The sequence below is a fragment of the Dermochelys coriacea genome, chromosome 2, assembly GCF_009764565.3.
Source record: "Dermochelys coriacea isolate rDerCor1 chromosome 2, rDerCor1.pri.v4, whole genome shotgun sequence".
Lineage (NCBI taxonomy): Eukaryota > Metazoa > Chordata > Testudines > Dermochelyidae > Dermochelys > Dermochelys coriacea.
Window position 1 is genome coordinate 119,022,504 of NC_050069.1, and position 22,768 is coordinate 119,045,271.

At 42.7% G+C, this 22,768-nt stretch overlaps 1 protein-coding gene across 1 annotated transcript in view; it reads right to left on the reverse strand.

Annotated features, from left to right (window-relative positions):
- LY86 (lymphocyte antigen 86) overlaps positions 1-6,387 on the reverse strand; it is a 40,818-nt gene extending 34,431 nt beyond the window's left edge. The window contains exon 1 of the mRNA XM_038388824.2: positions 5,963-6,387. Within this exon, the coding sequence (XP_038244752.1) occupies positions 5,963-6,083 (121 nt within the window). The 5' untranslated portion in view covers positions 6,084-6,387. The remainder of the gene's footprint in view (positions 1-5,962) is intronic.
- Between the last annotated feature and the right edge of the window lie 16,381 nt (positions 6,388-22,768).

Consider the following 22,768-nt stretch of genomic DNA (forward strand, 5'->3'; position numbering starts at 1 on the left):
GTCTGGCTGCCTGCCTGACAGGGTACTGAGGGTGGTGCAGTACTGGGGAAGGAGCAGGCTGAGTGGGGGCGCTCCAGGCCTGCAACTCCCCAGGCTGTAGGATCTGGTCCAAGGCCCATACAGGTACTGGGAGGCAGAGGATGACAGCAGGCCCGAACCCCCTTGCCTATGATGAGTGGCCTTAACATTGCAGTCTGCCCCAGGGAGCAGGGGCTTGGTGATGACTGGCAGTAGCCCAGACTGAGGCAAGGTGGGGATAGTGGGTTGGGGGTTCCCCAGGAAGGGGAGACTCAGAGGCAGAGTGTGGGGGTGCTGCCAGGGGGCAAAACCCCAGAGAAAGGGGAACTGGGGTCTGTGAGGAACATGGGATGCAGAGCGGTGGTGGATTACTGGCCTGCAGAGGGTGCTCCATGCTGGAAAAGAGCTAATTCCCAATGACCAGCAGGAGGCACTGCAGGGGTAAGTCTGCTCCTTTACAGTATGGTAACATCCATTATTTCATGTTCTCTGTGTATATAAATCTCCCCACTATATTTTCCACCGAATGCATCCGATGAAGTGAGCTGTAGCTCACGAAAGCTTATGCTCAAATAAATTTGTTAGTCTCTAAGGTGCCACAAGTACTCCTTTTCTTTTTGCGAATACAGACTAATGCGGCTGCCTTTCTGAGGAGGGTGTCCTTGGAACACTTGAGAATGCTAATTAACACGAACCTAGCCCAATTACAGTTATATAAACACACTATAAGAAGCCGCTGGTGGGTGTGTCAGAGTTACGCTCCATCAGCTTTGTTTGCATGCACTTTCAGAGTAGGAGCCTGACACTTGAATAGCACTGAAATCTGCTCAGGGCACTTAACTACATTATCTTCTCCTCCCCTCCCCCAGAGAATTACCTTTTAAAATGCAAACTGAAGAGATCAAGAGCGTTATTATGGTAGAGGTTACTCTGAAATACAAAGGGATCGGAGTCAAACTTTTGTGTTGCAGATTCTTTTCATATCTCTGGATAAAACTGTCCTATTGTGGTTCCTCTTTTTCACTTAGTCAGCAAATAGTGTTAACAATGCAAGAATCACTTGACTATATTTGTCTGTGAGGCAGTTTTCTTCTTGGAAGCTTGTGGTGTGATCCCTTTCTTAAACAAAATACTGTCAATATCCAGGAATATATGCACAGGGGACTAAGAGTAAAAATGCAATTAATCTTCCAATCACAAGACATATACAAATAATAAAAATGGTATTATTGTAGCTCCTACAAACGGCTGTCATGGACCATGACCTCATTGTGCTAGTTGCTGTACAAGCAGAACAGAGAGAGAGTCCCTGTCCAAAAGAGGGTGCATTAGTTTAAACTATTTGGAGACTAGACCGATGTTAGTCATTGGACTAAATTAATCCAAGTCCCTGAAATCTATGAAGTTTTCATCAGGGATGGCCTTAACTCTATCTCTTTGATGTGCCCATCCCCTTGGAATCTGAGAGAGAATTTGGCCTATTCTGGCCAACAAACCACTTGATTAAATGACTAAAGTTTTTAGTCACTTTGTCAAATTGCCATTTCACTCAGGCACTTAGTCAAAGAGTTTAAAATATTATGATGTTTCTAGCCTGATTTTCCTGAAAAGCTGTATAAAACAGGCACTCAGACAGACTACAAAGTAATAAACAAGTGGTTAAACTGGCAATGAAGCTTCACATTTGATAACTTTGAGTTCTTCTTACATGTTTCTTATATAATGAATGATAAAAATTGTGGAAGGGATATTAAACTTCTATGCTTCAGGGTTTAAGCCAGTCTCAAACTATTGGAGAGTGGGATGAGATTTAATGTTGGGAGTAAATTATCCCACATCTGCCCCCTCAGCGCGCTTATAGCTTCTCCTGAAGGATCTGTTACTGGCCACTGTTGGAAACAGGATACAAAACTAAATGGACCTTGGATCTTGTCCCTGTCTTATGTTTCTGTAGACATTGAATATATATTCCATATAAGAGAGGCATTTGAGCATGTTAAAACATTTAATTTTTTCTGAATTCCTTTTGCCTTATTTCATATGTTGTAAGTGAATGCCAAATCACTTGAGATATATGAAAGCTATCCTTTTAGACTTAGTAAATCCTGCTGAACACAATCTGCCATTGTTCCACATTCCAATAAAGGCAAAATTAATCTCTCTACACTCCTGGCACATCCATCAATTTGTCCTCCGTATTATTCTTCTCTCTTGATTGCTTTTGGCATTGGAAGAATCTTCAAGAAGATGACCTGTGCTACTTCTGTCTTAATATGTCTTCCAAGGTTTCTGAAGTGATTTGTGGTCATGGTAGATCCTCCTTCACTTTGATCACTTATTCCCTGGTAGACTATATAGTTATCCCTAGTTATCCCACATGCTCACAGTACTAGCTGTTACATCTAGGAGACAGCTTAGCAGCCTATTTACTTCTCTGGGCCACCACTTTCTCAGCCTACGTTGCTCACTATGGAGTTACTTATCAGGATTTTTTTTTCTTTTTTCTTTTTGGTGCCTTTCTTGCAGTTCAGTGCTCTTTGTCATTCATTAAGCTACTCTTTGCTTCTACCTATCTTCAGTTGTCTGTCTAGGTCTTACACTGCAGTCAACATAGTAACATTTGACCTTATTTTGGCTTTAGTCAGGTTTTTGTTGCCATCTTGGTGAACTGGAAAGCGAAAATGAACATGTCATACCAGATTTATATGTGGAACTAAGCCCTATTAATCAGGCTGTGTAGGGCACTGGGCACAGAAATAAAATCTTGACAAATTTAGTTAAAAATGTCTTTCACTTCCTGAAATCCACTTCGTTTTTCCTCCAGCATTGTCAATATCCCGGGATGTAAAATCACAAATAACCGGGATGAATCCTGGTCCCATTGAATCAATGGGAGTTTTTCCATTGAGTTCAGTTGGGCCAGGATCTCATCCTGGAAGCCTTATTGTAACCCATATCTGATGTCACAGAATGATGCATTCTGGGATATCTTCAGTGGAAGTACCCTGAGGCTTTCAGACTGGGAGGGAATGAGGGAGAAGAGTTTTACTGAGGTTGGCTAACATTTATTTCTGGGCTGAATATCCCCAGTTGGATTTGTGGGGTTAAAATATATGTTCAACTTTTGCTTTGCAATTCACCTTTAATGTTCTTCTGCCATTCAGCAGAACATGCCTGTCATGTACGGTAGTACTTGTTATTATTCCCACTCCACCAATGTCCAGGATTCATGGGCGAGGAAGCTCTTAAGCTCTTATTCTGAACTCTTGGACCTCACACTGACACCATGAAAAGCTATCCTTCTAACATGACAGGCAGCCCTGTGGTTTCTGGGCATTGCTGCATTTGTAGTATCTCATAAGTCTATGCAGCATAGCGGGCAAAGTTTCCTGGCTTGAAAGATATTCTAGACCTAGCACCAGAAGGTCCATTGGGAAAGCAATTTATCAACACAGATGAAAGATGGCATTGCTATTTCCTCCAAGATGAGAATAGCTGAAGGGGCTTTTGACACAGTGGGAATAGCTTGGGGAGCGAAGAACGGGGGCTCACCAATCTATGCACTTTGTAAGTATCCCTGCATGGGCCAAGTTGGGAGACAGTTGATTAGGAGTGAATTAAGAAGGGGATTCATCTCGTCAGCTGGGACCTGTTAAATGGGAGATATGAACGGAAAGGGGAGGGTTGGAAGGAAGGTCAAAGAAGTCCAGAATCTCAGAGTAGTGAGACCTGTCTTCCCACCCTTTCACCCCGTGAGAAATGTTGGGAAAAACTTTATGGTGATGCAATATGGAGGTGCATAAAATGTTGTAAATAAAGTACGCTATGGTAAGAGTATGTGAGGGCTACTTGCAAAAAGAAATTCAGGGTGAAGGAGCCCTGACTCCCGTGACACGGCTGCATGTAGAAAAGTGAGGTTACCTCTTGCATTGCCAGTAGTATATCACTGGAATAGTATATTGTTGAAAACCGCAAAACTTTTGACTAAAATGAAAAATCTTAGTCAAATCCATTTTTTGTCCAAAAAGTTTATATATATATATATATATAATCAGCTCAGTCAGTGGACACACAAGTCCCAATTCTCCTTTCACCAATGCCAGTCTCTAATATCGGAGTAATGTCATTACTTTCATTGGAGTTAGTCCTGGTTTGCCCCAGTGTCAGTGAGAGGAAAATCAGTCCCATACATATTGGATCTGACCTAGGGTATATCTACGCTTTGAGCTGCCAATGTAAATTCCAACATGAGGAGACATCGGATTGAGCTAGCTCACTAAGAACAGAGTGTGGCCATGGTGGTGCGACCAGTGGGAGGGGTGAGCCACTCTGAGTATGACCCTATCTAAGACCCTAAGCAGGTATTTGGGGTAGCTTGCTCCTCCTGCCATCCATGCCACTGCAGGGACATTCTATTTTGAGTGTGCTCACTCTATGAGAGCTAGTGCGGGAATGTCTCCTTGAGCTGGGAATCACACCCCCAGCTCGAAGTCTAGATGTGCCCTTAGCTCTCATGTTGGTTTTACACCTGTGTAACTCCACTGCCTTCTAAAGCTATGCCTATTCTCATGGATGTGAGAGCAGAATGGGGCTTTCTCATGGGGACCTTAATTAAGTTTTTTCTTGTTTGTTATTCTCAATATAAACAATTATTCTGGCTGAAAGCATCTGTGTATGGGGAAACAGCAATTGAGGTGTATGCTCTAAATCAAACATTTTGGCTAATAATCTGAGATGGGTGGGGGAATCATTAACTGACATACACCCAGCAAGCAATTCTTCTCACGATTTAAAGCAACTTGAAATTTAGCCCACTGCCTCTGTAAAGTCTGCTACTTGTTAACGGAGACATGTTAGGAGGAGGTGGGGGAATTAATTCACCCTAGGAATTATTGTTAAAATAAAGGTAATGGCAAAGCTTCCATCCAATATCTAATTAAATTTTTCCTAAAACAGTAGATCCATTTATAATATGTGAAGCCTGATTTTGTTCTCATAGGAATGGGCTGGTTAAGGATTTTATTACAAATATTTATTTACTCCTCTTGCCACTTGCTGGTTTTATATTTAATGGATGTGCATAGCTGCAGGAGAGCTGCAGGGGAGAAAAAGCCTCATGGGGAACCCTTTGTGTCTGGATGAATTGGAAAAACAAACTCTAGGGTGTTCATTTGCCATGAATCACTTTTCACATCACGTGTGTAATATGAATGAGGTGTCTGTGAATCTAATTCCCTTTGTCCCAGTAGTAAAGCAGATCAGTATGATAGAAGAGGCGCAAGGCCAGCAAAGCAACCAACTTGAAAAGGCAGCACCATTCAGTGAATTCATTTTCAGCTATTTCAGGGCCATTTGCTCCTTTTCTTTTCAACAGATTTAAAGAACAAACCTACAGTCCACAGGAAATGCCTCTGTTAAGCATGTCTGCTGCAGTCTAGCTAAGCATGGTAGCAGCTTTCCACAGCCTGATTCCTTCCTACTGTCACACTGGGTCTCTTGTCACTCTAAGTGGGAGAAGAGAAAACATGCACCTCCACAGCCAAACTTTACCTTAGGAAAACAGTAGATCAGTGCCATAACAGCCTCCTACCTCGATTTCACAAGAGGGGTAAGGAAGATGAAGATTAAAGGGTTTTGTCTAACTTCAAGATAAAAATCCCAGTTGCACAACCTTTTTGTGCTAAATTATCTCTATTTTTGGCAGTTATTTATTAATCTTTGGAGAATGTACATGATTTGTTTCCTCTCCCTGTTATCTTTGATCTCAGCAGGAGGTTTTTATGAAGCAAAAAAACTGAACCACTAAGCCAATTCCAACTAGAAAATCAGGGCTTGCTCAGAAACTTAACCCTTTCATTCATCACCTGGAATAGGAACTTTCCCTGGTATGCAATAACAACTTTATTGTCCTTGTAAATATAAAATGGAATTTTAAAGATCTCACCACAACTTTTGTAATATATTTCCAAATTCTTCTCCTTGCAGACTGTGTGCGTAGGCCACGCTGTGCTGAGACTGGGATAAAACAGGACTGAAATGAGAATGGCAGCATTAAGCATCTTCATGGTGGTGAATGGTGCGGTGGTCTCCGTAATTATTTCTCTCTCTTGTCATGAAGGCGAGGAGGGTAGTTTTCCACTTCCTCTCTCCAAGGACTGTGACAACTGTTAGAGGTTACTATATTAACCGCCTGCACAAGGATTAAATGATTCAATACATCTCACAGCTTGAAACAAGGTAGTGTAAGCAAGTGGCTAATCAGAATTCTGAGTGTTAGTCCCATGTGTTCAGACTTCTGCTTTCTGTTTCATGTTAGTTTAAGCTAATGACGAATGATCTACTAACACCGACTCATTGGAAAAGCTCCACTCCGCAGGCTTAATTCTTTGTTGAACTAGATAAATAGTTATTTATCTAATTTCCCCCATTCCATTCTTATGCTGTAGTTGGGCACTTGGGGTCTCAGAGTGTAAGACCAGCTTAATTTGGCATTTCATTCTGCAAAACACTGTAGGCAACATTCATAGAATTATACGACTGGAAGGGAGCTCGAGAGGTCTTCTAGTCCAGTCCCCTGCACTCAGGGCAGGACTAAGTATTCTATTCTCCTACCCTTACTCACAATGAATAGTACCTTGCTGTATGAGTTGCCAGTTTGCTTTCAATTAGATTGTTTGTTTGCAAAGGAAGGTACTACTCAAGGTGAGTAATGGTTGCTGGCTTTGTGTGACACCTGGAGGTAGAAAATGTCCTAATCTGGCACGCCTCTCCCCGAGTTTAAATTCCACTTGGACGTAAGCTCCACTTTCTGAATTTTATTGTCACTACATTTATTTTAGCAGTGAGTTTCTTTGCTAAAGAGAACAGAGCTTTGTTGATCAGTAGACTCAATTCCCCTGGAGCCAGAGCCTTAGGAACACAGCTTCAGGAAGCATTCCGTTACTTTTGACTGTGCTAAAAATTATTTCTGGTGTGCAAAGATGACTCGCCTTTCAAGTCCTGATTTAATTATTTTTGGCATTGCATTGATTAACATTTCTCCTTTGCCTCTCTTTTAAGCCAGAGCTCTGGATTTTTCTGCATGTGTACTGACTGCATACCTGCACACTACTGAAGTTGTAAATTTGTAATCCAGGATAATTGTTTCATACAACGTGGCACGTGTAAACTGGCAATTGTTGAAGAATACACAGTAAAGAAGCAAGGGCTGCTTTAGCTCCAGCAAACATCTGTTGGGTTTGAGAATCAAGATTTTCAATTGGCTTTCAAAATTCAGTTGCTAAAGCAGGAATTTTTTGGACTGAAGCATAACTGGGAAAACCTTCAGGCCAAACTCAGCCCTTCAGCAGGTAGGTGCAAATCTATGGAGTTAAACCAAGGCTGAACTTGGCCCTGTGGTTTGATGGGCTTGGTAAAATATTAGGCTGGCTCACCGCATCTTCCCTATTTCAAATCCTGCAAGGTGGCATGTGTGTTCGATTAATGAGCCATGCCTTTGGAAAAGTGGTGCTCTGCTTTGTCTGTCACTCTGCTATTGAGTAGAGTTGCAGGGGGAACAAAAAAGAAGCACTTATATGGTTGAGAAAACAAAAATGCATGCAACAAGTTTATTAGGAAGTAATACTTAACAATGGGAGCCCTTCGGTTCAGCAACTCCTGGGGGTGAAATCTTGGTCCCACTAAAGTCAAGAGGAGTTTTCCCATTGACTTCAATCAGTCCAGGATTTGAACCTTGATGTCTTTTTTTAAAAGCTGACATTTCAATTACCAAAGCTGGCCAGTAAGATCTGCAAGCTCCAGTGTTATGCCACCCTCTGCCTGCCCTTATTTTTTGGCGATTAGTCACAGCTTTTTTTCTTTAAAGGAAGTTTCCAGTCCTGTTCACTGTGGACAGAATCTTTAAAATATACATTCATGTTAACTTTCACCCTTACTAGTATGTTAACTGGCACTGTCCTTTGTTTAAAAACTCATGAGTGTTATGGCTCCCCATACAGCCCATGAAAGCCAGATCTGAATTATGTGATTCAGGCCCACATCTAGTTTTGCATTCTTTAGGCACTAGTATAATAGTAAAGCATGTACTCTGTGGCCAGATTCAGAACCCAGGCAATTGCGCTTAGTGCAGAACATGCACACTTGCCAAGGATGGGGTTGCTATAGATCTGTTTGGTTTGATTGAACAATTGATCAAACCCACCCAATAGCAATGTCTGATTAAAGCAAAAGAAATTACACAGGGAACATGATAGGGAAACTGTGTCTGGAATTACTGGTGTACAGGCTGTGGTTAATTTTGATTATAACACAATCAGTGTAAACCATTCCAAATAAAATGCTCTTCCCACTGAGAACTACGTACAGGTGAAACTTGGGACTGTTCCTCTATATTCAGTGTTACTGCAATTTGCGAAGTGTCATGGATAGAAGCTGTTAAAGCACAACTGTGACTTCTCAAGCCAAACATTATGAATGATCATAATGGTGCTGGTCCTGTATTTCATTCTTTAATTCAAGATGCTTGTGTTTTCGCTTGTGTTCCAAAAAGGATCAGAGTGCTAACTGGTCAGAAATGGCTTTCCCATCCTGTGAAAATTTTCTAGATTAAAAAAAATTTCCCATTCCACAGACTTTCTTGATTTTTTCAGAGTGAAAAAGATCCCACACCCCAGTGGTCAGGGCACTCACCTGGGATGTGGTAGGGAACAGGAGAGAGAGACCCCAGGATAGTCAATAGCCCCAGGCCAGGTCAGGCACTCAATGAATCAGGTGGATCAGGGAGTTGAAACTGTGCATCTCACATCCCAATTGCAGGCTATTCTGGGGTGGGGGAAATCTCTTTCTGTCTCTGACTATAAATTCTGTCCCAGGCCTAAGAAATCTTTCTGGTGAAATTTTATCAAAACTGATATGTTTCCACAACATTTTTTGTTTTTGATGAATCAGCATTTTCCAATCAAAAACTATTTAATCAAACAGTTACCAATGGCTCTAGTCAGAGGGCTTATTCTTTAGTCTCGGGGGGGGGGGGGGAGAGGAAAGGGAGGAGGTTGTGATTATAGGATTCATTGCCATAGTGGGATATGCAATAATTATTTTTGTTCATGGCAGTGCTGTAATGCAATAGGTGCTTTTCAGACATGCAAGGATGGATGGTCCCCCCACTGAGGAGCTCACTGTCTGCAGATCAACAGACTTGGGGGAAGCAGAGCAACAAGCAGAGATTTTGCTGGTACAAGTCATCCTGCTTCACTGAAGGCAGGATGACAAGTGGTTCTTCCAGAGACTTAAATGTGGCCGGGATAGGACAGGGGCCTTGCGGATGAGCTCAGGAAACTCAGACCATGCACAGGGGACCAGGTGGCAAAACAGTCCCTCTCTCTCTAGATGAAGCAAAATCACCCTTTTCTGACACCGTGCTGTCACTGGCTCTAACAGTTACATCTGAAAATCATTTGTAGGTGCCTTTGGAATGTACCAGGTTGTACCAAATAACAAGTATTTTATAGAAAAACATCCTGGAAGGGACACACTGACCCTCCTAGAAAGAGTTTTATTACCAATCCCATCTCCTTTGTGGACTACTCCTTCAAACATGAACAGCCCTCCCAGACTTCTATGACTTGTTGGATGAGAAGCTGTGTCTGGTCAAACAAGCAAGTATGTACCTAGGAGTTTCTGTGGGCTTGTGCAGATGCCGCTGAAACCAGCTCCACAGCGTCTTCACTTCTATTTTTAGTGAGTATAGCTAGCCTGGCTACACAAACTGTCATTTGCACCCCCAGCTGCAATGTGGATGTACCCTTGCTTTCCATCTGAGAGCCCTGCAGAGCCCACACTGCTAACAGGAGTAAAGAGTAGTAAACTTACACTTGTCGTTACTCTGTTCTATGTAGATTCTTGCACCAGTCACTCACTACTGTAGTATGGAGCATCTTCCAGTAGCTTATTAAGTGACATGACTAACATGTCTCATATTGGTTTGCTCTCTCTCTCATCCTCTCCCCAGCATTAAAATTGTGTGTGCAGGGCAGTGTTTTGTTTTGTTTTGTATTTTTACATGGGCATGCAGCTATGTGGTTAGATTAGAGACAACAACAAAAAAGTGCATCTTGTACTTGGAGCACAAGGTTTGTGATGTGACTAAAATGAGCAGAGATAACTATATATTCAAGTAACTGAGATGTTAAGAAGGTGCCATTTTGAATTAGTGTCTTCAGACACGTCCTTTTTTTGCTGGTATCTCACCCCTTCTACCTTGTGCCCTTGTGAATAAAGGAAGAGGCCGGCAGGGAAACTGAGACTTACTATTGCTCAGTGCAGAGACTATACCAAATGCATAAATTTAAGCTATGCTCACCTGTTGTCAGCTCTGCTTGCTCACAGTGCAAAGATTCACAGGCTCAAGGCCAGAATGAAATTTTGACCTTTGAGTTATGCAGGCTTTCAAGATCTCCTAAAGCTGAAAGTAACAGCTTACAGCTAATGGTGCAAATAGAAAAAAAACATGCTCCTGATCTGAATTTTGTATCCCAGTGAGAGATTTTGCTGGCCTCTCTGGAGCACTCTTACCAACTGGAAGGAGTCATTACAATATTTGTCAGATCTTCCACTGCGGCTGCATTGCCACTTGCAACTCTCAGTGGTTTGACTTGCTGTGCATGTTGGTGGTAGTGATGTGGTGTGAAATTATTCTGATGAGCAATTTTTAATTAGCTAACAAAACAGGCTCTCGCTTCCAATGCACTCTGTGGGCTTCATTATGTCAGGAGTCGGTTTCTTCTGCAACGACTTCATCACCGTGTGCTCATGAGCTAGAGCACTGTTTGCAATCCACTGTCTTTAAACTGGTATTGGGATCAAAGCCTGTGTTAAAACCCATTCACCCTACCAGGTGGACTATATTTGTTTGTCAACATTGCAGCAATGATGTGCAACTTTGGATAAATGTGAATCAGAACTGCTTAGACTATAAGAAATGACAGCTTCCCACAGCAGTGACAGATGAACTAAGGCATGTTGTTTTGTGTTTCTTTGTAGTCTGCTGCTTCTCCAGGTGAAATCAATGGGAGTCTGGCTCCATTTTAGTTAATTGAACTTTCTGTATGTTCAGGGGAAAATGGCTGCCTCCATGGAGTAAATTCAGCACCACTCACTGCCTAATAAATACATATACAAGCATATAGGTATCTCTTTAATACTTACTGAGACATTCTGACAGAAATGGAGCAGAGTCAATAGTGCCCTAGTAGTTTTCTGATGTGAGGAATATCAATTCTGTCTGGATCAAATTTTCTTTATAGCTGACTTGGAGAAAGAGGGGGAGGTGGTGGGAAAAATCAGGATTGTGTCCAAATAAGCTAACCAGCTTGGGTAAAGTAGCAGTGAAGCTGCTCAAGTAATACCTAGGATTCCTCCTTCCTATCACCTCTGGTTTCTGTAGGCTTTTCGGCCTGTTGGTCCAGATGTCCCTTCTCAGCATGCTGTTTCTGAGCGGCTTCTCAGCAGCTTGCTGGCAGGAGTTCTCTTCTTCAGCCCACTTGCTCCTCTGGCATCCGCCCTGTCCCTCTGCTTCCCAGCTCTTTTAATCTTCCCAGCAGCTGTGAGTTTGCCAATCAGCCTTGGCTGGAGTACCTGCATTAGCCCCTTAGTTGCTGGGACAGGATGGAGTATATACACCCCATGATACATGGCCAACATGGTCACAAAGCCAGGAATAGAACACCCATGTTCCCAATTCCTTGCTCTAACTATTGGACACTGCTGTCTCAGTATCTACTGTACATGCAATTGAGCACATTGGAAATGTTTGGTGCTATGTTTACCAATGGATCATGACTGCACTGTGGGAACAATCTTGTGTTCCACAGACCAAAGCTGTGGACATCAAGAGAAGGTAACCGGGAGTCTAAAATGAGTCAAGTCATTTCAGAGCCTGTCATTAGTCAAACAGCACCTAATTGTGGTGTCCCTCTCCTTTTTTCACCTCCTTAAATAAACAGTGGAAGATAAACTCCAGCAATGCCTCCTAGATTTTTAGACACTGGGAAGTCTCCCAAGCCCCTCATTCTTAAATCCTAGATTACAAACCTCAGTGACAAGCAGTTTGGATTGGGATCAATATTGGAAGTCTGTTCAGACTACTTTTTCTTCCCCTTTGGCATTTCCACTGTTAAAGTGGATGGTGTGTAGCTGGATGGGCTGCAATGTACAGTAACATTAAATATAAATATTTAAGGTTGTTACTAGAATATACAATAGCGCTAGATATAAATATTTAAGCTTAGAGACTAACAATTTATTTGAGCATAAGCATCCGATGAAGTGGGCTGTAGCCCACGAAAGCTTATGCTCAAATAAATTTGTTAGTCTCTAAGGTGCCACAAGTACTCCTTTTCTTTTTTGCGAATACAGACTAACACGGCTGCTACTCTGAAATATATTTAAGCTTGTTACTAGTGTTTTTTTTTTTTTTTTTTAAAAAAACAACCCTGAAGAAAAGCTATTTCTATATCAACCGCCAGGTGGTACTATTAGTTTAAATTCTGAATGGTAGTGTACAGTGTATCTTGCTATAATACAGAGTTATTGACCTGAATGTAAATCTTACCTAGCACAACACATTTAATTAAAAAAAAAAAAAAAGAAGGTCTGTGTCTCCAGTCTGGCTCGGGGTATAGTGTCTCACCTTTCTGCAAAGTCTAGGGCAAGCAAGCAAAAGTTATTTAAAGTTTGATTTTGAGAACCTACATAAAAAAAGACAAAGGGGAAGCCAAGCCCTGATGCCTCTGCGTATTGTGGAGTGTTGAGACCACTTGGCAGGTTTTCCTAATTTACCTTGCATTCGCCTCACAATTTCCAACGTGGAGCTTTCGAGTACAAGCACTAACTGTCACTAGCGATGCAGTGCAAAACTGGAAACCTCCTTGGAAATGTCACATCCTGAATACTAATGGGAACTTAACTGGCGATAGTGGATCCACCTCCCGCAACGATCAGTGTGCAGGAAGACAGTTGATGAAGAACAATACCAGTGCAAAATCCACTTTCTCACAACCCACACCCCTAAGCACCCAATGCATGGACAGAGGAACGTAGGCACAAGTCCATGATAGTTATGGGTCTGATATGTCCAAGGAGCATGTAGAAGAAGAGTGAGCTTCCAAAATGCAAAGGGAAGGAATGCAAACTATGGCTCTGATCCTGAAAGGAGCTGAGCACATACTGCAAGATGCTGAACCGCCCTGATTCCTATTAACTTCGGAGGGAGCCGGCTGCATTCGTCATCTCACAAGATCACACCCTGTTTTAGGAAGTTATTGATCTGTGGTCTCTGCGTGCATGAGGTGTGTCACGCCCTGGTGTTAAGAAGATCGACCAATGAATGTGTAGAGAGGAGAACAGACTAAAGAATGCTCCCTCCTGCTGTGTTTAATTTTCTGATGTTGAGGGAAGGCTGGAAATAAAACCTGGACACGACTGAACACATGAGTCCACGTAGCCACATTCACGGCTGCTGTAGGCAGCACTGCCAGTGGGTCTCCTTGAAATAAACGGGCTCTCTCCTCATTTGCTTCTCACTGTCAATATGATGATTCCAACTAGATTTCCTTCTGTTTGTGTTTGCTGCTTGTCCATGCTGACAAAACACGTGTAGTTTGTAGCTCCCTTGTTTCAGCTGGCTGCTAGTCCATTTTTATGCGGGCACTTCATCGGAGGTCATTTAGTCAGTATGTTGCTGAGCCATTTACAAATATGAGCTGATGAATATTTCATAGCCGTTCACCAGGAATCCTGTTGAAGCGTAGCTTCATGGCAATGAGTCAGTAAGTGATGCGTTCAACCTGAAGCTGTTTCCTTGCTGCTTCTCTCATCAGATGTACTAATTACGGACGCTGGGAGAAATCTTTTTTTAATGTAGGAAAACCTTTTATTTTCAGGTTTCAGAGTCGCAGCCGTGTTAGTCTGTATTCGCAAAAAGAAAGGCGGACTTGTGGTACCCTTAGAGACTAACCATTTATTTGAGCATAAGCTTTCCTGAGCTACAGCTCACTTCATCCGATGCATTCATCCACTGAATGCATCCGATGACGTGAGCTGTAGCTCAGGAAAGCTTATGCTCAAATAAATGTGTTAGTCTCTAAGATGCCACAAGTCCGCCTTTTCTTTTATTTTCACTTTCTCCTGGCTTTGAGTCTAGTTATATATCCCTTGAGTATGCATCACTCAAGGGAAGAGTCTCTTTAAATTGGCTGGATAAAATGAACAGACATTCTGCTTTCTAAGGTCTAGTCTCAGTTCTGATTTTGTTCCTACATCTCTGTGCACATTGGCGAAAGATAATGCTGGACTCTAAAACTAGACTCTGGTAAACACTACAAAATGACTTCAGTATAACTACATTGCCCAAGGGTGTGAATAATTCACCCCCCTGAGTGACATAGTTATACCAGCCTAAGCCCTGATGTTGACAGTGCTATGTTGGCAGGAGAGCTTCTCCTGCTGATGTCGGTAGCGCCTCTTGTGGATGAGGAGTTATTAAACCAAGGGGTGAGCTCTCTCCCATTGGCTCAGAGCATCTTCACCAGATGCACTACGGCAGTGCAGCTGCATTGGTGCAGCTGTGCCAATGTAAATTTCTAGGGTAGACCTGCCCTTTTGTCTCTCTTCACTGCCAAAAAGATGTGTTTTTATTATCAAGATAGCTAATGGAAGTTACTAATCTTGCTGTAAAATCCTAGTGGAGATAAGGTGCAGGCAGTTTTTATCCTGATGTAGCTAGGTGAGGTCAGTGGGGTGGTGGAGTGAATGTAGTTTGTTAATGTCTGCTTGAGTTTAACCAGAGCCTACAATAGTTCTGGGAAGTGTGAACTGCCCAGTTCATCTCAAAGGGTGCAAACTTGGGTGCCCAGTGATGATGATTTAAAAGCCATCACTGTTGATCAAGTGGAAGAAAGGAGAGGGTGGGTGATATTATCAAGGGCTACACTATCTACTCTGAGGAAGATCTCATTTTGACATTACAAGTAGGTTGGCTTGTCTACACTTCAAATGCTACAGAGGCACAGTCCATAGTGCTGCAGCTGCATTGCTGGAGCGCTTCAGTGTAGACGCTACCTATGCTGACAGAAGGGGTTCTCCTGTTGGCACAGGTAATCCACCTCCTTGAGAGGCAGTACCTAGGTCAATGGAAGAATTTTTCTGTTGACTTAGACCTGTCTGCACCAGGGGTTAACTATGCTGCTCAGTGGTGTGGATTTTTCACACCCCTGAGAACATAGTGGGTGCAACCTACTTTTTAAGTGTAGCCCAGGACTTCATATTTCTCCTGTCAAAAAGGAGTCAAGCCAAAGGAATCCAGTAGGATACTCTAGGGCTGGTCTACACTGAAAAGTTATGTTGGCATAGCTATGTCTCTCGTGGGTTTGAATCTGAGAGACATAGTTAAGTTGAGCTAACTCCCCGTGTAGACAGCTCTAGGTCAACAGAAGAATTCTTCCATCGACCTAGCTACTGCCTCTTGGGGAGGTAGAATAGCTACAGAGATGGGAGAACACCTCCTGTCACTGTAGTAAGTGTCTACACTGAAGCAATACAGCGTCACAGCTGCTGTGGTGCCGCTTTAGTATTTTAAGTGTAGACATAGTCCGAGCCCTACCAATAGGGAAGTGCTGAGCAGGAGCCAAGTCTATGGAGCACAGCACAAAGGATCATACTTTGAACATTTGTAAAATCTGTGGCAATCAGGTATGGACTTTCGAGTTAGAACTCCTGGGTTTTAATCCTAGCTCTACCAGTGACTTCCTGTATGACTCTGGGCAAGTCATGTAGCCTCCCTCTGCCTCATCTTACCCTGTGTATAGTGTTTTGAGACTTGCCTAATTAATGTTTGTAGAGCACTTTGTGAGTCTTGAGTAGAAGATGCTGTTATAAGTGCAAAGTATTGTTAATTATTACATTCCTCAAGGCATGTGCCAGCTTCTATGAGGAAGAATATCACCATTATAGCACTTAAGCGGCTGAGCATGGTATGCCAATATTTACAATTAAAATACAATAAAATCAGGCAATGTGGAAAAATGGGAGAGATCCTCTAAGGGCCCTTTGTGGTTTTTACTGGCCTTCTTAAAAGACCTTTTTCTTTCATGATGATGAGTGAAATAAAAATCTAATTAGTGTGTGCAGAGGAAAGGGATTATTTGTCTAATCTGTTCTTAAAAATCTCCAATGACGGAGATTCCACAAATAGAGCAGAGAAACACCTGTCAAGGATGGTCTAGTTCAGGGATCGGCAACCTTTGGCACACAGCTTGCCAGGGTAAGCCCCCTGGCGGGCCGGGCCGGTTTGTTTACCTGCCGTGTCCGCAGGTTCAGCCGATCGCAGCTCCCACTGGCCACAGTTCACCACTCCAGGCCAATGGGGGCTGCAGGAAGCGATGCGGGCTGAGGGATGTGCTGACCACTGCTTCCCACAGCAAATTAAGGGCCATATTTTGCTACCCTCATCACCCTTGAAATAAATGGGACACCTAACAGAGCAAGATATTACTCAGTATGTGTGTGGATCACCAGACCTGAAGAAGGAATTAAAATAGTAATTTCTATGGATAATTTATTCGATTCCTAAATTGATAAATACAGCTGTTTAAAAACAAAGCTACAATCTTATTCTATAGAAACCTTCCTGGGGTCAATTCAAGTAGCAATAGCTTTTGAGGCAATGTGTCTAGTGGTTAGAGCACAGGACTGTGAGCAGCCAAGGTTCTAATTTGCTATATGATCTTGAGCAAGTCACCAAAGTGTCCTTCAGCTTCCCCATCTGTAAGATAAATGTAATAACTTCAGAGCTGCTACAACCGCTTTATCATTTATTAAGATTACAGCTTTATAAACATTATAAATTTACGTTTCAGAGTAGCAGCTGTGTTAGTCTGTATCCGCAAAAAGAAAAGGAGGACTTGTGGCACCTTAGAGACTAAAAAATTTATTTGAGCATAAGCTTTCGTGAGGTACAGCTCACTATAAACTTAATTTCCCTCCCCTCCTTTCTTTCTTCCTCCCTCAATTCCAATCCTCTTCTCCTCCCCCTTGCCCTCCAAAAAAGTCATGTTGGCCTCCACATTGGTATGTTAGTTCTCAATGGTACCCTAGATATAAGATTCTACTCGATAAGTTTATGGAGGAGATGGTATGATGGGATAATGTGATTTTGGTAATTAATTGATCTTTAAATATTCAGGGTAAATAGGCCTAATCCCCTGAGATGGGATATTAGATGGATGGGATCTAAATCACCCAGGAAAGAATTTTCTGTAGTATCTGGCTGGTGAATCTTGCCCATATGCTCAGGGTTTAGCTGATCGCCATATTTGGGGTCGGGAAGGAATTTTCCTCCAGGGCAGATTGGAAGAGGCCCTGGAGGTTTTTCGCCTTCCTCTGTAGCATGGGGCCCGGGTCACTTGAGGGAGGATTCTCTGCTCTTGAAGTCTTTAAATCATGATTTGAGGACTTCAATAGCTCAGACATAGGTGAGGTTTTTTGTAGGAGTGGGTGGGTGAGATTCTGTGGCCTGCGTTGTGCAGGAGGTCGGACTAGATGATCAGAATGGTCCCTTCCGACCTTAGTATCTATGAATCTATGAATCTATATGGGTGTTTGCTGGAGTTAAAATAAAAAGGTCATAATTACTGGACTCTTCTCTCTCAGATCTAGAACACAGGCCCAGAGATTTGTTGGCTTTAAAATCTATATCACAAGCTATTGTCTTAGGAGTTAGTAACATTGCCGTGGCATCTCAGCTCAACAGTGAGCTGTCACAAGTTATTGAATTAGATGCAGGAATCCCTGGGTGAAGTTTTATGGGCTCAGTTAGGCAGAAGGTCAGAGAGTAGATGGCTTTGGATAAGCAAGACATGTAAGCATTTGCCTAACTTCTAAACACAGTTTCTCCCTTTAAAGTCAAAGGGACTATTCACAAATGTAAAGATAAGTGCTTTGCTGGATCAGGGCCCAATGGCTCCCTCCAGCTTCCTGAGTGGAGGGGACCCTGATTAGATGACCATCTCCCAGAATCGTGGAAGAGTGATAGTGTTGCTTGGATACCTATGCCTAAAAGTTAAGACTTATTGAAACAGCTTTTTAAATGTACACCGCAAAGTATTTTACACCAGCCTGGAGAGCTGGCAAAGCTAAAGCTTTTTGATGAGCTAAGAAGAGTTTCTTGACAATGCTTGACATAGACCTTTTTGTCATCTCTGTTTTTTGCCCCTACCTCTCTTCCTACCCTCTGAAACTTGATGATGCCACCTTTTTTCAGGCCAGCTTGCGGAGGATGAGGTTTTGGCATCTATCTTGATGCACATGGCCAGAAAAATCAATATTTAATTGTTTCTTCCCAACATATTCTTTCCCCCTGTCACTTGTCAACCTTGATTATTTTGCCTAGGGCCATTCAAAGGTATGGAAATAGTTGTATTGTACATTGCAATACCACGACGAAGCCAGCAGATTCCATTCAAGGGTTTGACATTATAGTAAATAGTCACAATCACAGGTACTCAAGTGACTCCCTTGTTAACAGCCCAAGTGCAGGAAATCAGTCTTTTCAAATGATCACACACTTAAATTTGCAAAATATTTGGGTGCTGATGGATATCTCTTTTGGGTAATAATTTGTTCCATCAATCTGCTTGCACTATTAATAAGAGTTAAATTTCAGCTTCCCCTGACTGTGAAACAGACTTTATTATACATGCCTGTCTGTGGGCTCAGTCATGGTGTTTTACTCTGCTTCATCCATTGTCTTTTTTTTCTTTTTCTTTTGGAAACAGATCTTCCTCTTGCTGTTTATATTCTGATAGTATCTATATTGAGGCCTCCTGCTAGGTACTGTATAAACATATAAGACATGGGCCCAGATCCTCAAAGATACTTAGAGTATCTCTACACGGTGATAAAAACCCTGAGGCACAGCCACGGCTGGCTCAGGTCAGCTGACTTGGGCTCACAGGGCTTGGGCTATGGGGCTAAAAATTGCTGTGTAGGCATTTGGGCTTGGGCTGGAGCCTGAGCTCTGAGACCCTCCATCCTCACAAGGTCCCAGAGCTTAGGCTCCAGCCCAACCCCAAATATCTACATGGCAATTTTTCAGCCCTGGAGCCTGAGTGCCTCCACCCCCAGTCTGAGTCAGCTGACCGAGCCCAGCCCTGCTTTTTTAATCCCATGTAAACATACCCTTGGGTGCCTAATTCTCATTGTTTTCATGGTCCCTTCTCTGAAATTTACAATTCATGTTAACACAAGGGGTGAAAAATTTTCAAAAGCACGTAAGTGACTTAAGAGCCTGAGTGCCATTTTCAAAAGTGATTTAGGCCCTTAGGAGCCCACATCTCCCTGAAAGCCAATAGGAACTAGGCTCACAGTTGCCTGACTCACTTTTGAAAATGGGATGCAGACTTCTAAGTCTCTTAAGCACTTTTGAAAATTTTACCCAAGATGCAGTAAGTGTGTTTTAAACACAGTGTTATTTAGACATGCTCAGCTCTGCTTACACCAAGGCTGAACAATATTTTCAGCAGTGGGTTCCATTTCCTAGGATACGCCAGTATTTCAGCTGAATTTCTCCAAGTTTCTCTTTTTAATGCGCTTGGGTATGTATCCCTTATATCTCTGTAGCTTCGTTTTCTCAGAGGTTCCAGCTGGTGACAGGGTCAGTTGGGAAGAGACCCATCTGTGGAACTTGTTACTCTGAAGACATTGACTGGGCTGCTCACTGCAAAGGCTTTTGTAATCAGATTGGTACATGTGTGACCTTATTTTTGTCTCCCATTCCAGACCAGGTCTTCCTTTTCTTTTGTTCTCATTTTGTAGGGTTTTGTCCAATTTACATGGCTATTTGTACCTGGGCTGGCCCAAATTGTGGCATAATTTTGTTTTGTTTTATTTTTTGTCAGGCATTCCCATTAATCTGTTGGAAGATGGACACTTGACAATAAACAAACCAAACCCATTCGTACCCTTGAACAGCCAAATGTTCGTATTTATGCTTTTACATGTGGTGTAGTTTGTGTATGCATGCATCACACCAAAAAGTTGATGGTTCTTAACCATACCCTCATCCTATGTTAAAATCCCAAAAAAGTTTTGGGCCTATATCCCTGCCCTCTAGCCATTAAGAAGGTGATTGCATCTCCTCTGGACCTTTCTGAGACCTCATGCCTTAAATATGCTGGCGAACAGGATAAAAACAATATTACAAAGCATGGGTGATCAGTTATTGCCTTCAGTTTTTCTCATTTACACATTCCTTTCTGAGTGATAGCCGTGTTAGTCTGTATCAGCAGAAAGAACTAGGAGTACTTGTGGCACCTTAGAGACTAACACATTTATTTGAGCATAAGCTTTTGTGGGCTAAAGCCCACTTCATCAGACGCATGCAGTGGAAAATATAGTAGGAAGATATATACACACAGAGAACAAGAAAAGTTGCCACACCAACTCTTAACGAGACCAATAGATTAAGATGGGCTATTATCAGCAGGAGGAAAAAAAAGCTTTTGTAGTGATAATCATGATGGCCCATTTCAAAAAGTTGACAAGAAGGTGTGAGTAATAGTAGGGGGGAAATTAGCATGTGGAAATAGTTTTTAGTTAGTGTAATGACTCATCCACTCCCAGCCTTTATTCAAGCCTAATTTAATGGTGTCCAGTTTGCAGATTAATTCCAGTTCTGCTGTTTCTCGTTGGAGTCTGTTTTTGAAGTTTTTTTGTTGAAGAATTGCCACTTTTAGGTCTGTAATTGAGTATCCAGGGAGGTTGAAGTGTTCTCCAACTGCTTTTTGAATGTTATAATTCTTGACATCTGATTTGTGTCTATTTATTCTTTTGCATAGAGACTGTCCTGTTTGGCCAATGTACATGGCAGAAGAGCATTGCTGGCATATATCATATTGGTAGATGTGCAGGTGAATGAGCCTCTGATAGCGTGGCTGATGTGATTAGGCCCTATGATGGTGTCCTTTGAATAGATATGTGGAAGAGTTGGCAACGGGCTTTGTTGCAAGGACAGGTTCCTGGGCTAGTGTTTTTGTTGTGTGGTGTGTGGTTACTGGTGAATATTTGCTTCAGGTTGGGGGGCTGTCTGTAAGCAAGGACTGGCCTGTCTCCCAAGATCTGTGAGAGTGAGGGATCGTCCTTCAGGATAGGTTGTAGATCCTTGATGATGGGCTGGAGAGGTTTTAGTTGGGGGCTGAAGGTGACGGCTAGTGGCATTCCGTTTCTTTTTTTGTTGGGCTTGCCCTGGAGTAGGTGACTTCTGGGTATTCTTCTGGCTCTGTCAATCTGTTTCTTCACTTCAGCAGGTGTGTATTGTAGTTTTAAGAACACTTGATAGAGATCTTGTAGGTGTTTGTCTCTGTTTGAGGGGTTGGAGCAAATGCGGTTGTATCTTAGAGCTTGACTGTAGACAATGGATTGTGTGGTGTGGTCTGGATGAAAGCTGGAGGTATGCAGGTAAGTATAGCGGTCAGTAGGTTTCCGGTATAGTGTGGTGTTTATGTGACCATCGCTTATTAGCACTGTAGTGTCTCTCCTCAGGCCCTACACTACCAGCACTCCTAGCTATCTTCAAGACACCACTGACTTCCTGAGGAAACTACAATCCATTGGTGATCTTCCAGAAAACACCATCCTGGCCACTATGGATATACAAGCCCGCTACACGAACATTCCACACTAAGATGGATTACAAGCTGTCAGGAACAGTATCCCCGATAATGTCACAGCAAACCTGGTGGCTGAACTTTGTGACTTTGTCCTCACCCACAAGTATTTCATATTTGAGGACAATGTATACCTTCAAGTCAGCGGAACTGCTATGGGTACCCGCATGGCCCCACAGTATGCCAACATTTTTATGGCTGACTTAGAACAACTCTTTCTGAGCTCTTGTCCCCTAGTGCCCCTACTCTACTTGCGCTACATTGATGACATCTTCATCATCTGGACCCGTACAAAAGAAGCCCTTGAGGAATTCCACCATGATTTCAACAATTTCCATCCCACCATCAACCTCAGCCTGGACCAGTCCACACAAGAGATCCACTTCCTGGACACTACGGTGCTAATACGCGATGGTCACATAAACACCACCCTATATCGGAAACCTACTGCCCACTATTCCTACCTACATGCCTCTAGCTCTCATCCAGATCATACCACACAATCCATTATCTACAGCCACGCTCTACGATATAACCGCATTTGCTCCAACCCCTCAAACAGAGACAAACACCTACAAGATCTCTATCAAGTGTTCTTAAAACTACAATACCCACCTGCTGAAGTGAAGAAACAGATTGACAGAGCCAGAAGAATACCCAGAAGTCACCTACTCCAGGACAGGCCCAACAAAAAAAGAAACGGAATGCCACTAGCCGTCACCTTCAGCCCCCAACTAAAACCTCTCCAGCCCATCATCAAGGATCTACAACCTATCCTGAAGGACGATCCCTCACTCTCACAGATCTTGGGAGACAGGCCAGTCCTTGCTTACAGACAGCCCCCCAACCTGAAGCAAATACTCACCAGCAACCACACACCACGCAACAGAACCACTAACCCAGGAACCTATCCTTGCAACAAAGCCTGTTGCCAACTCTGTCCACATATCTATTCAAGGGACACCATCATAGGGCCTAATCACATCAGCCACACTATCAGAGGCTCGTTCACCTGCGCATCTACCAATGTG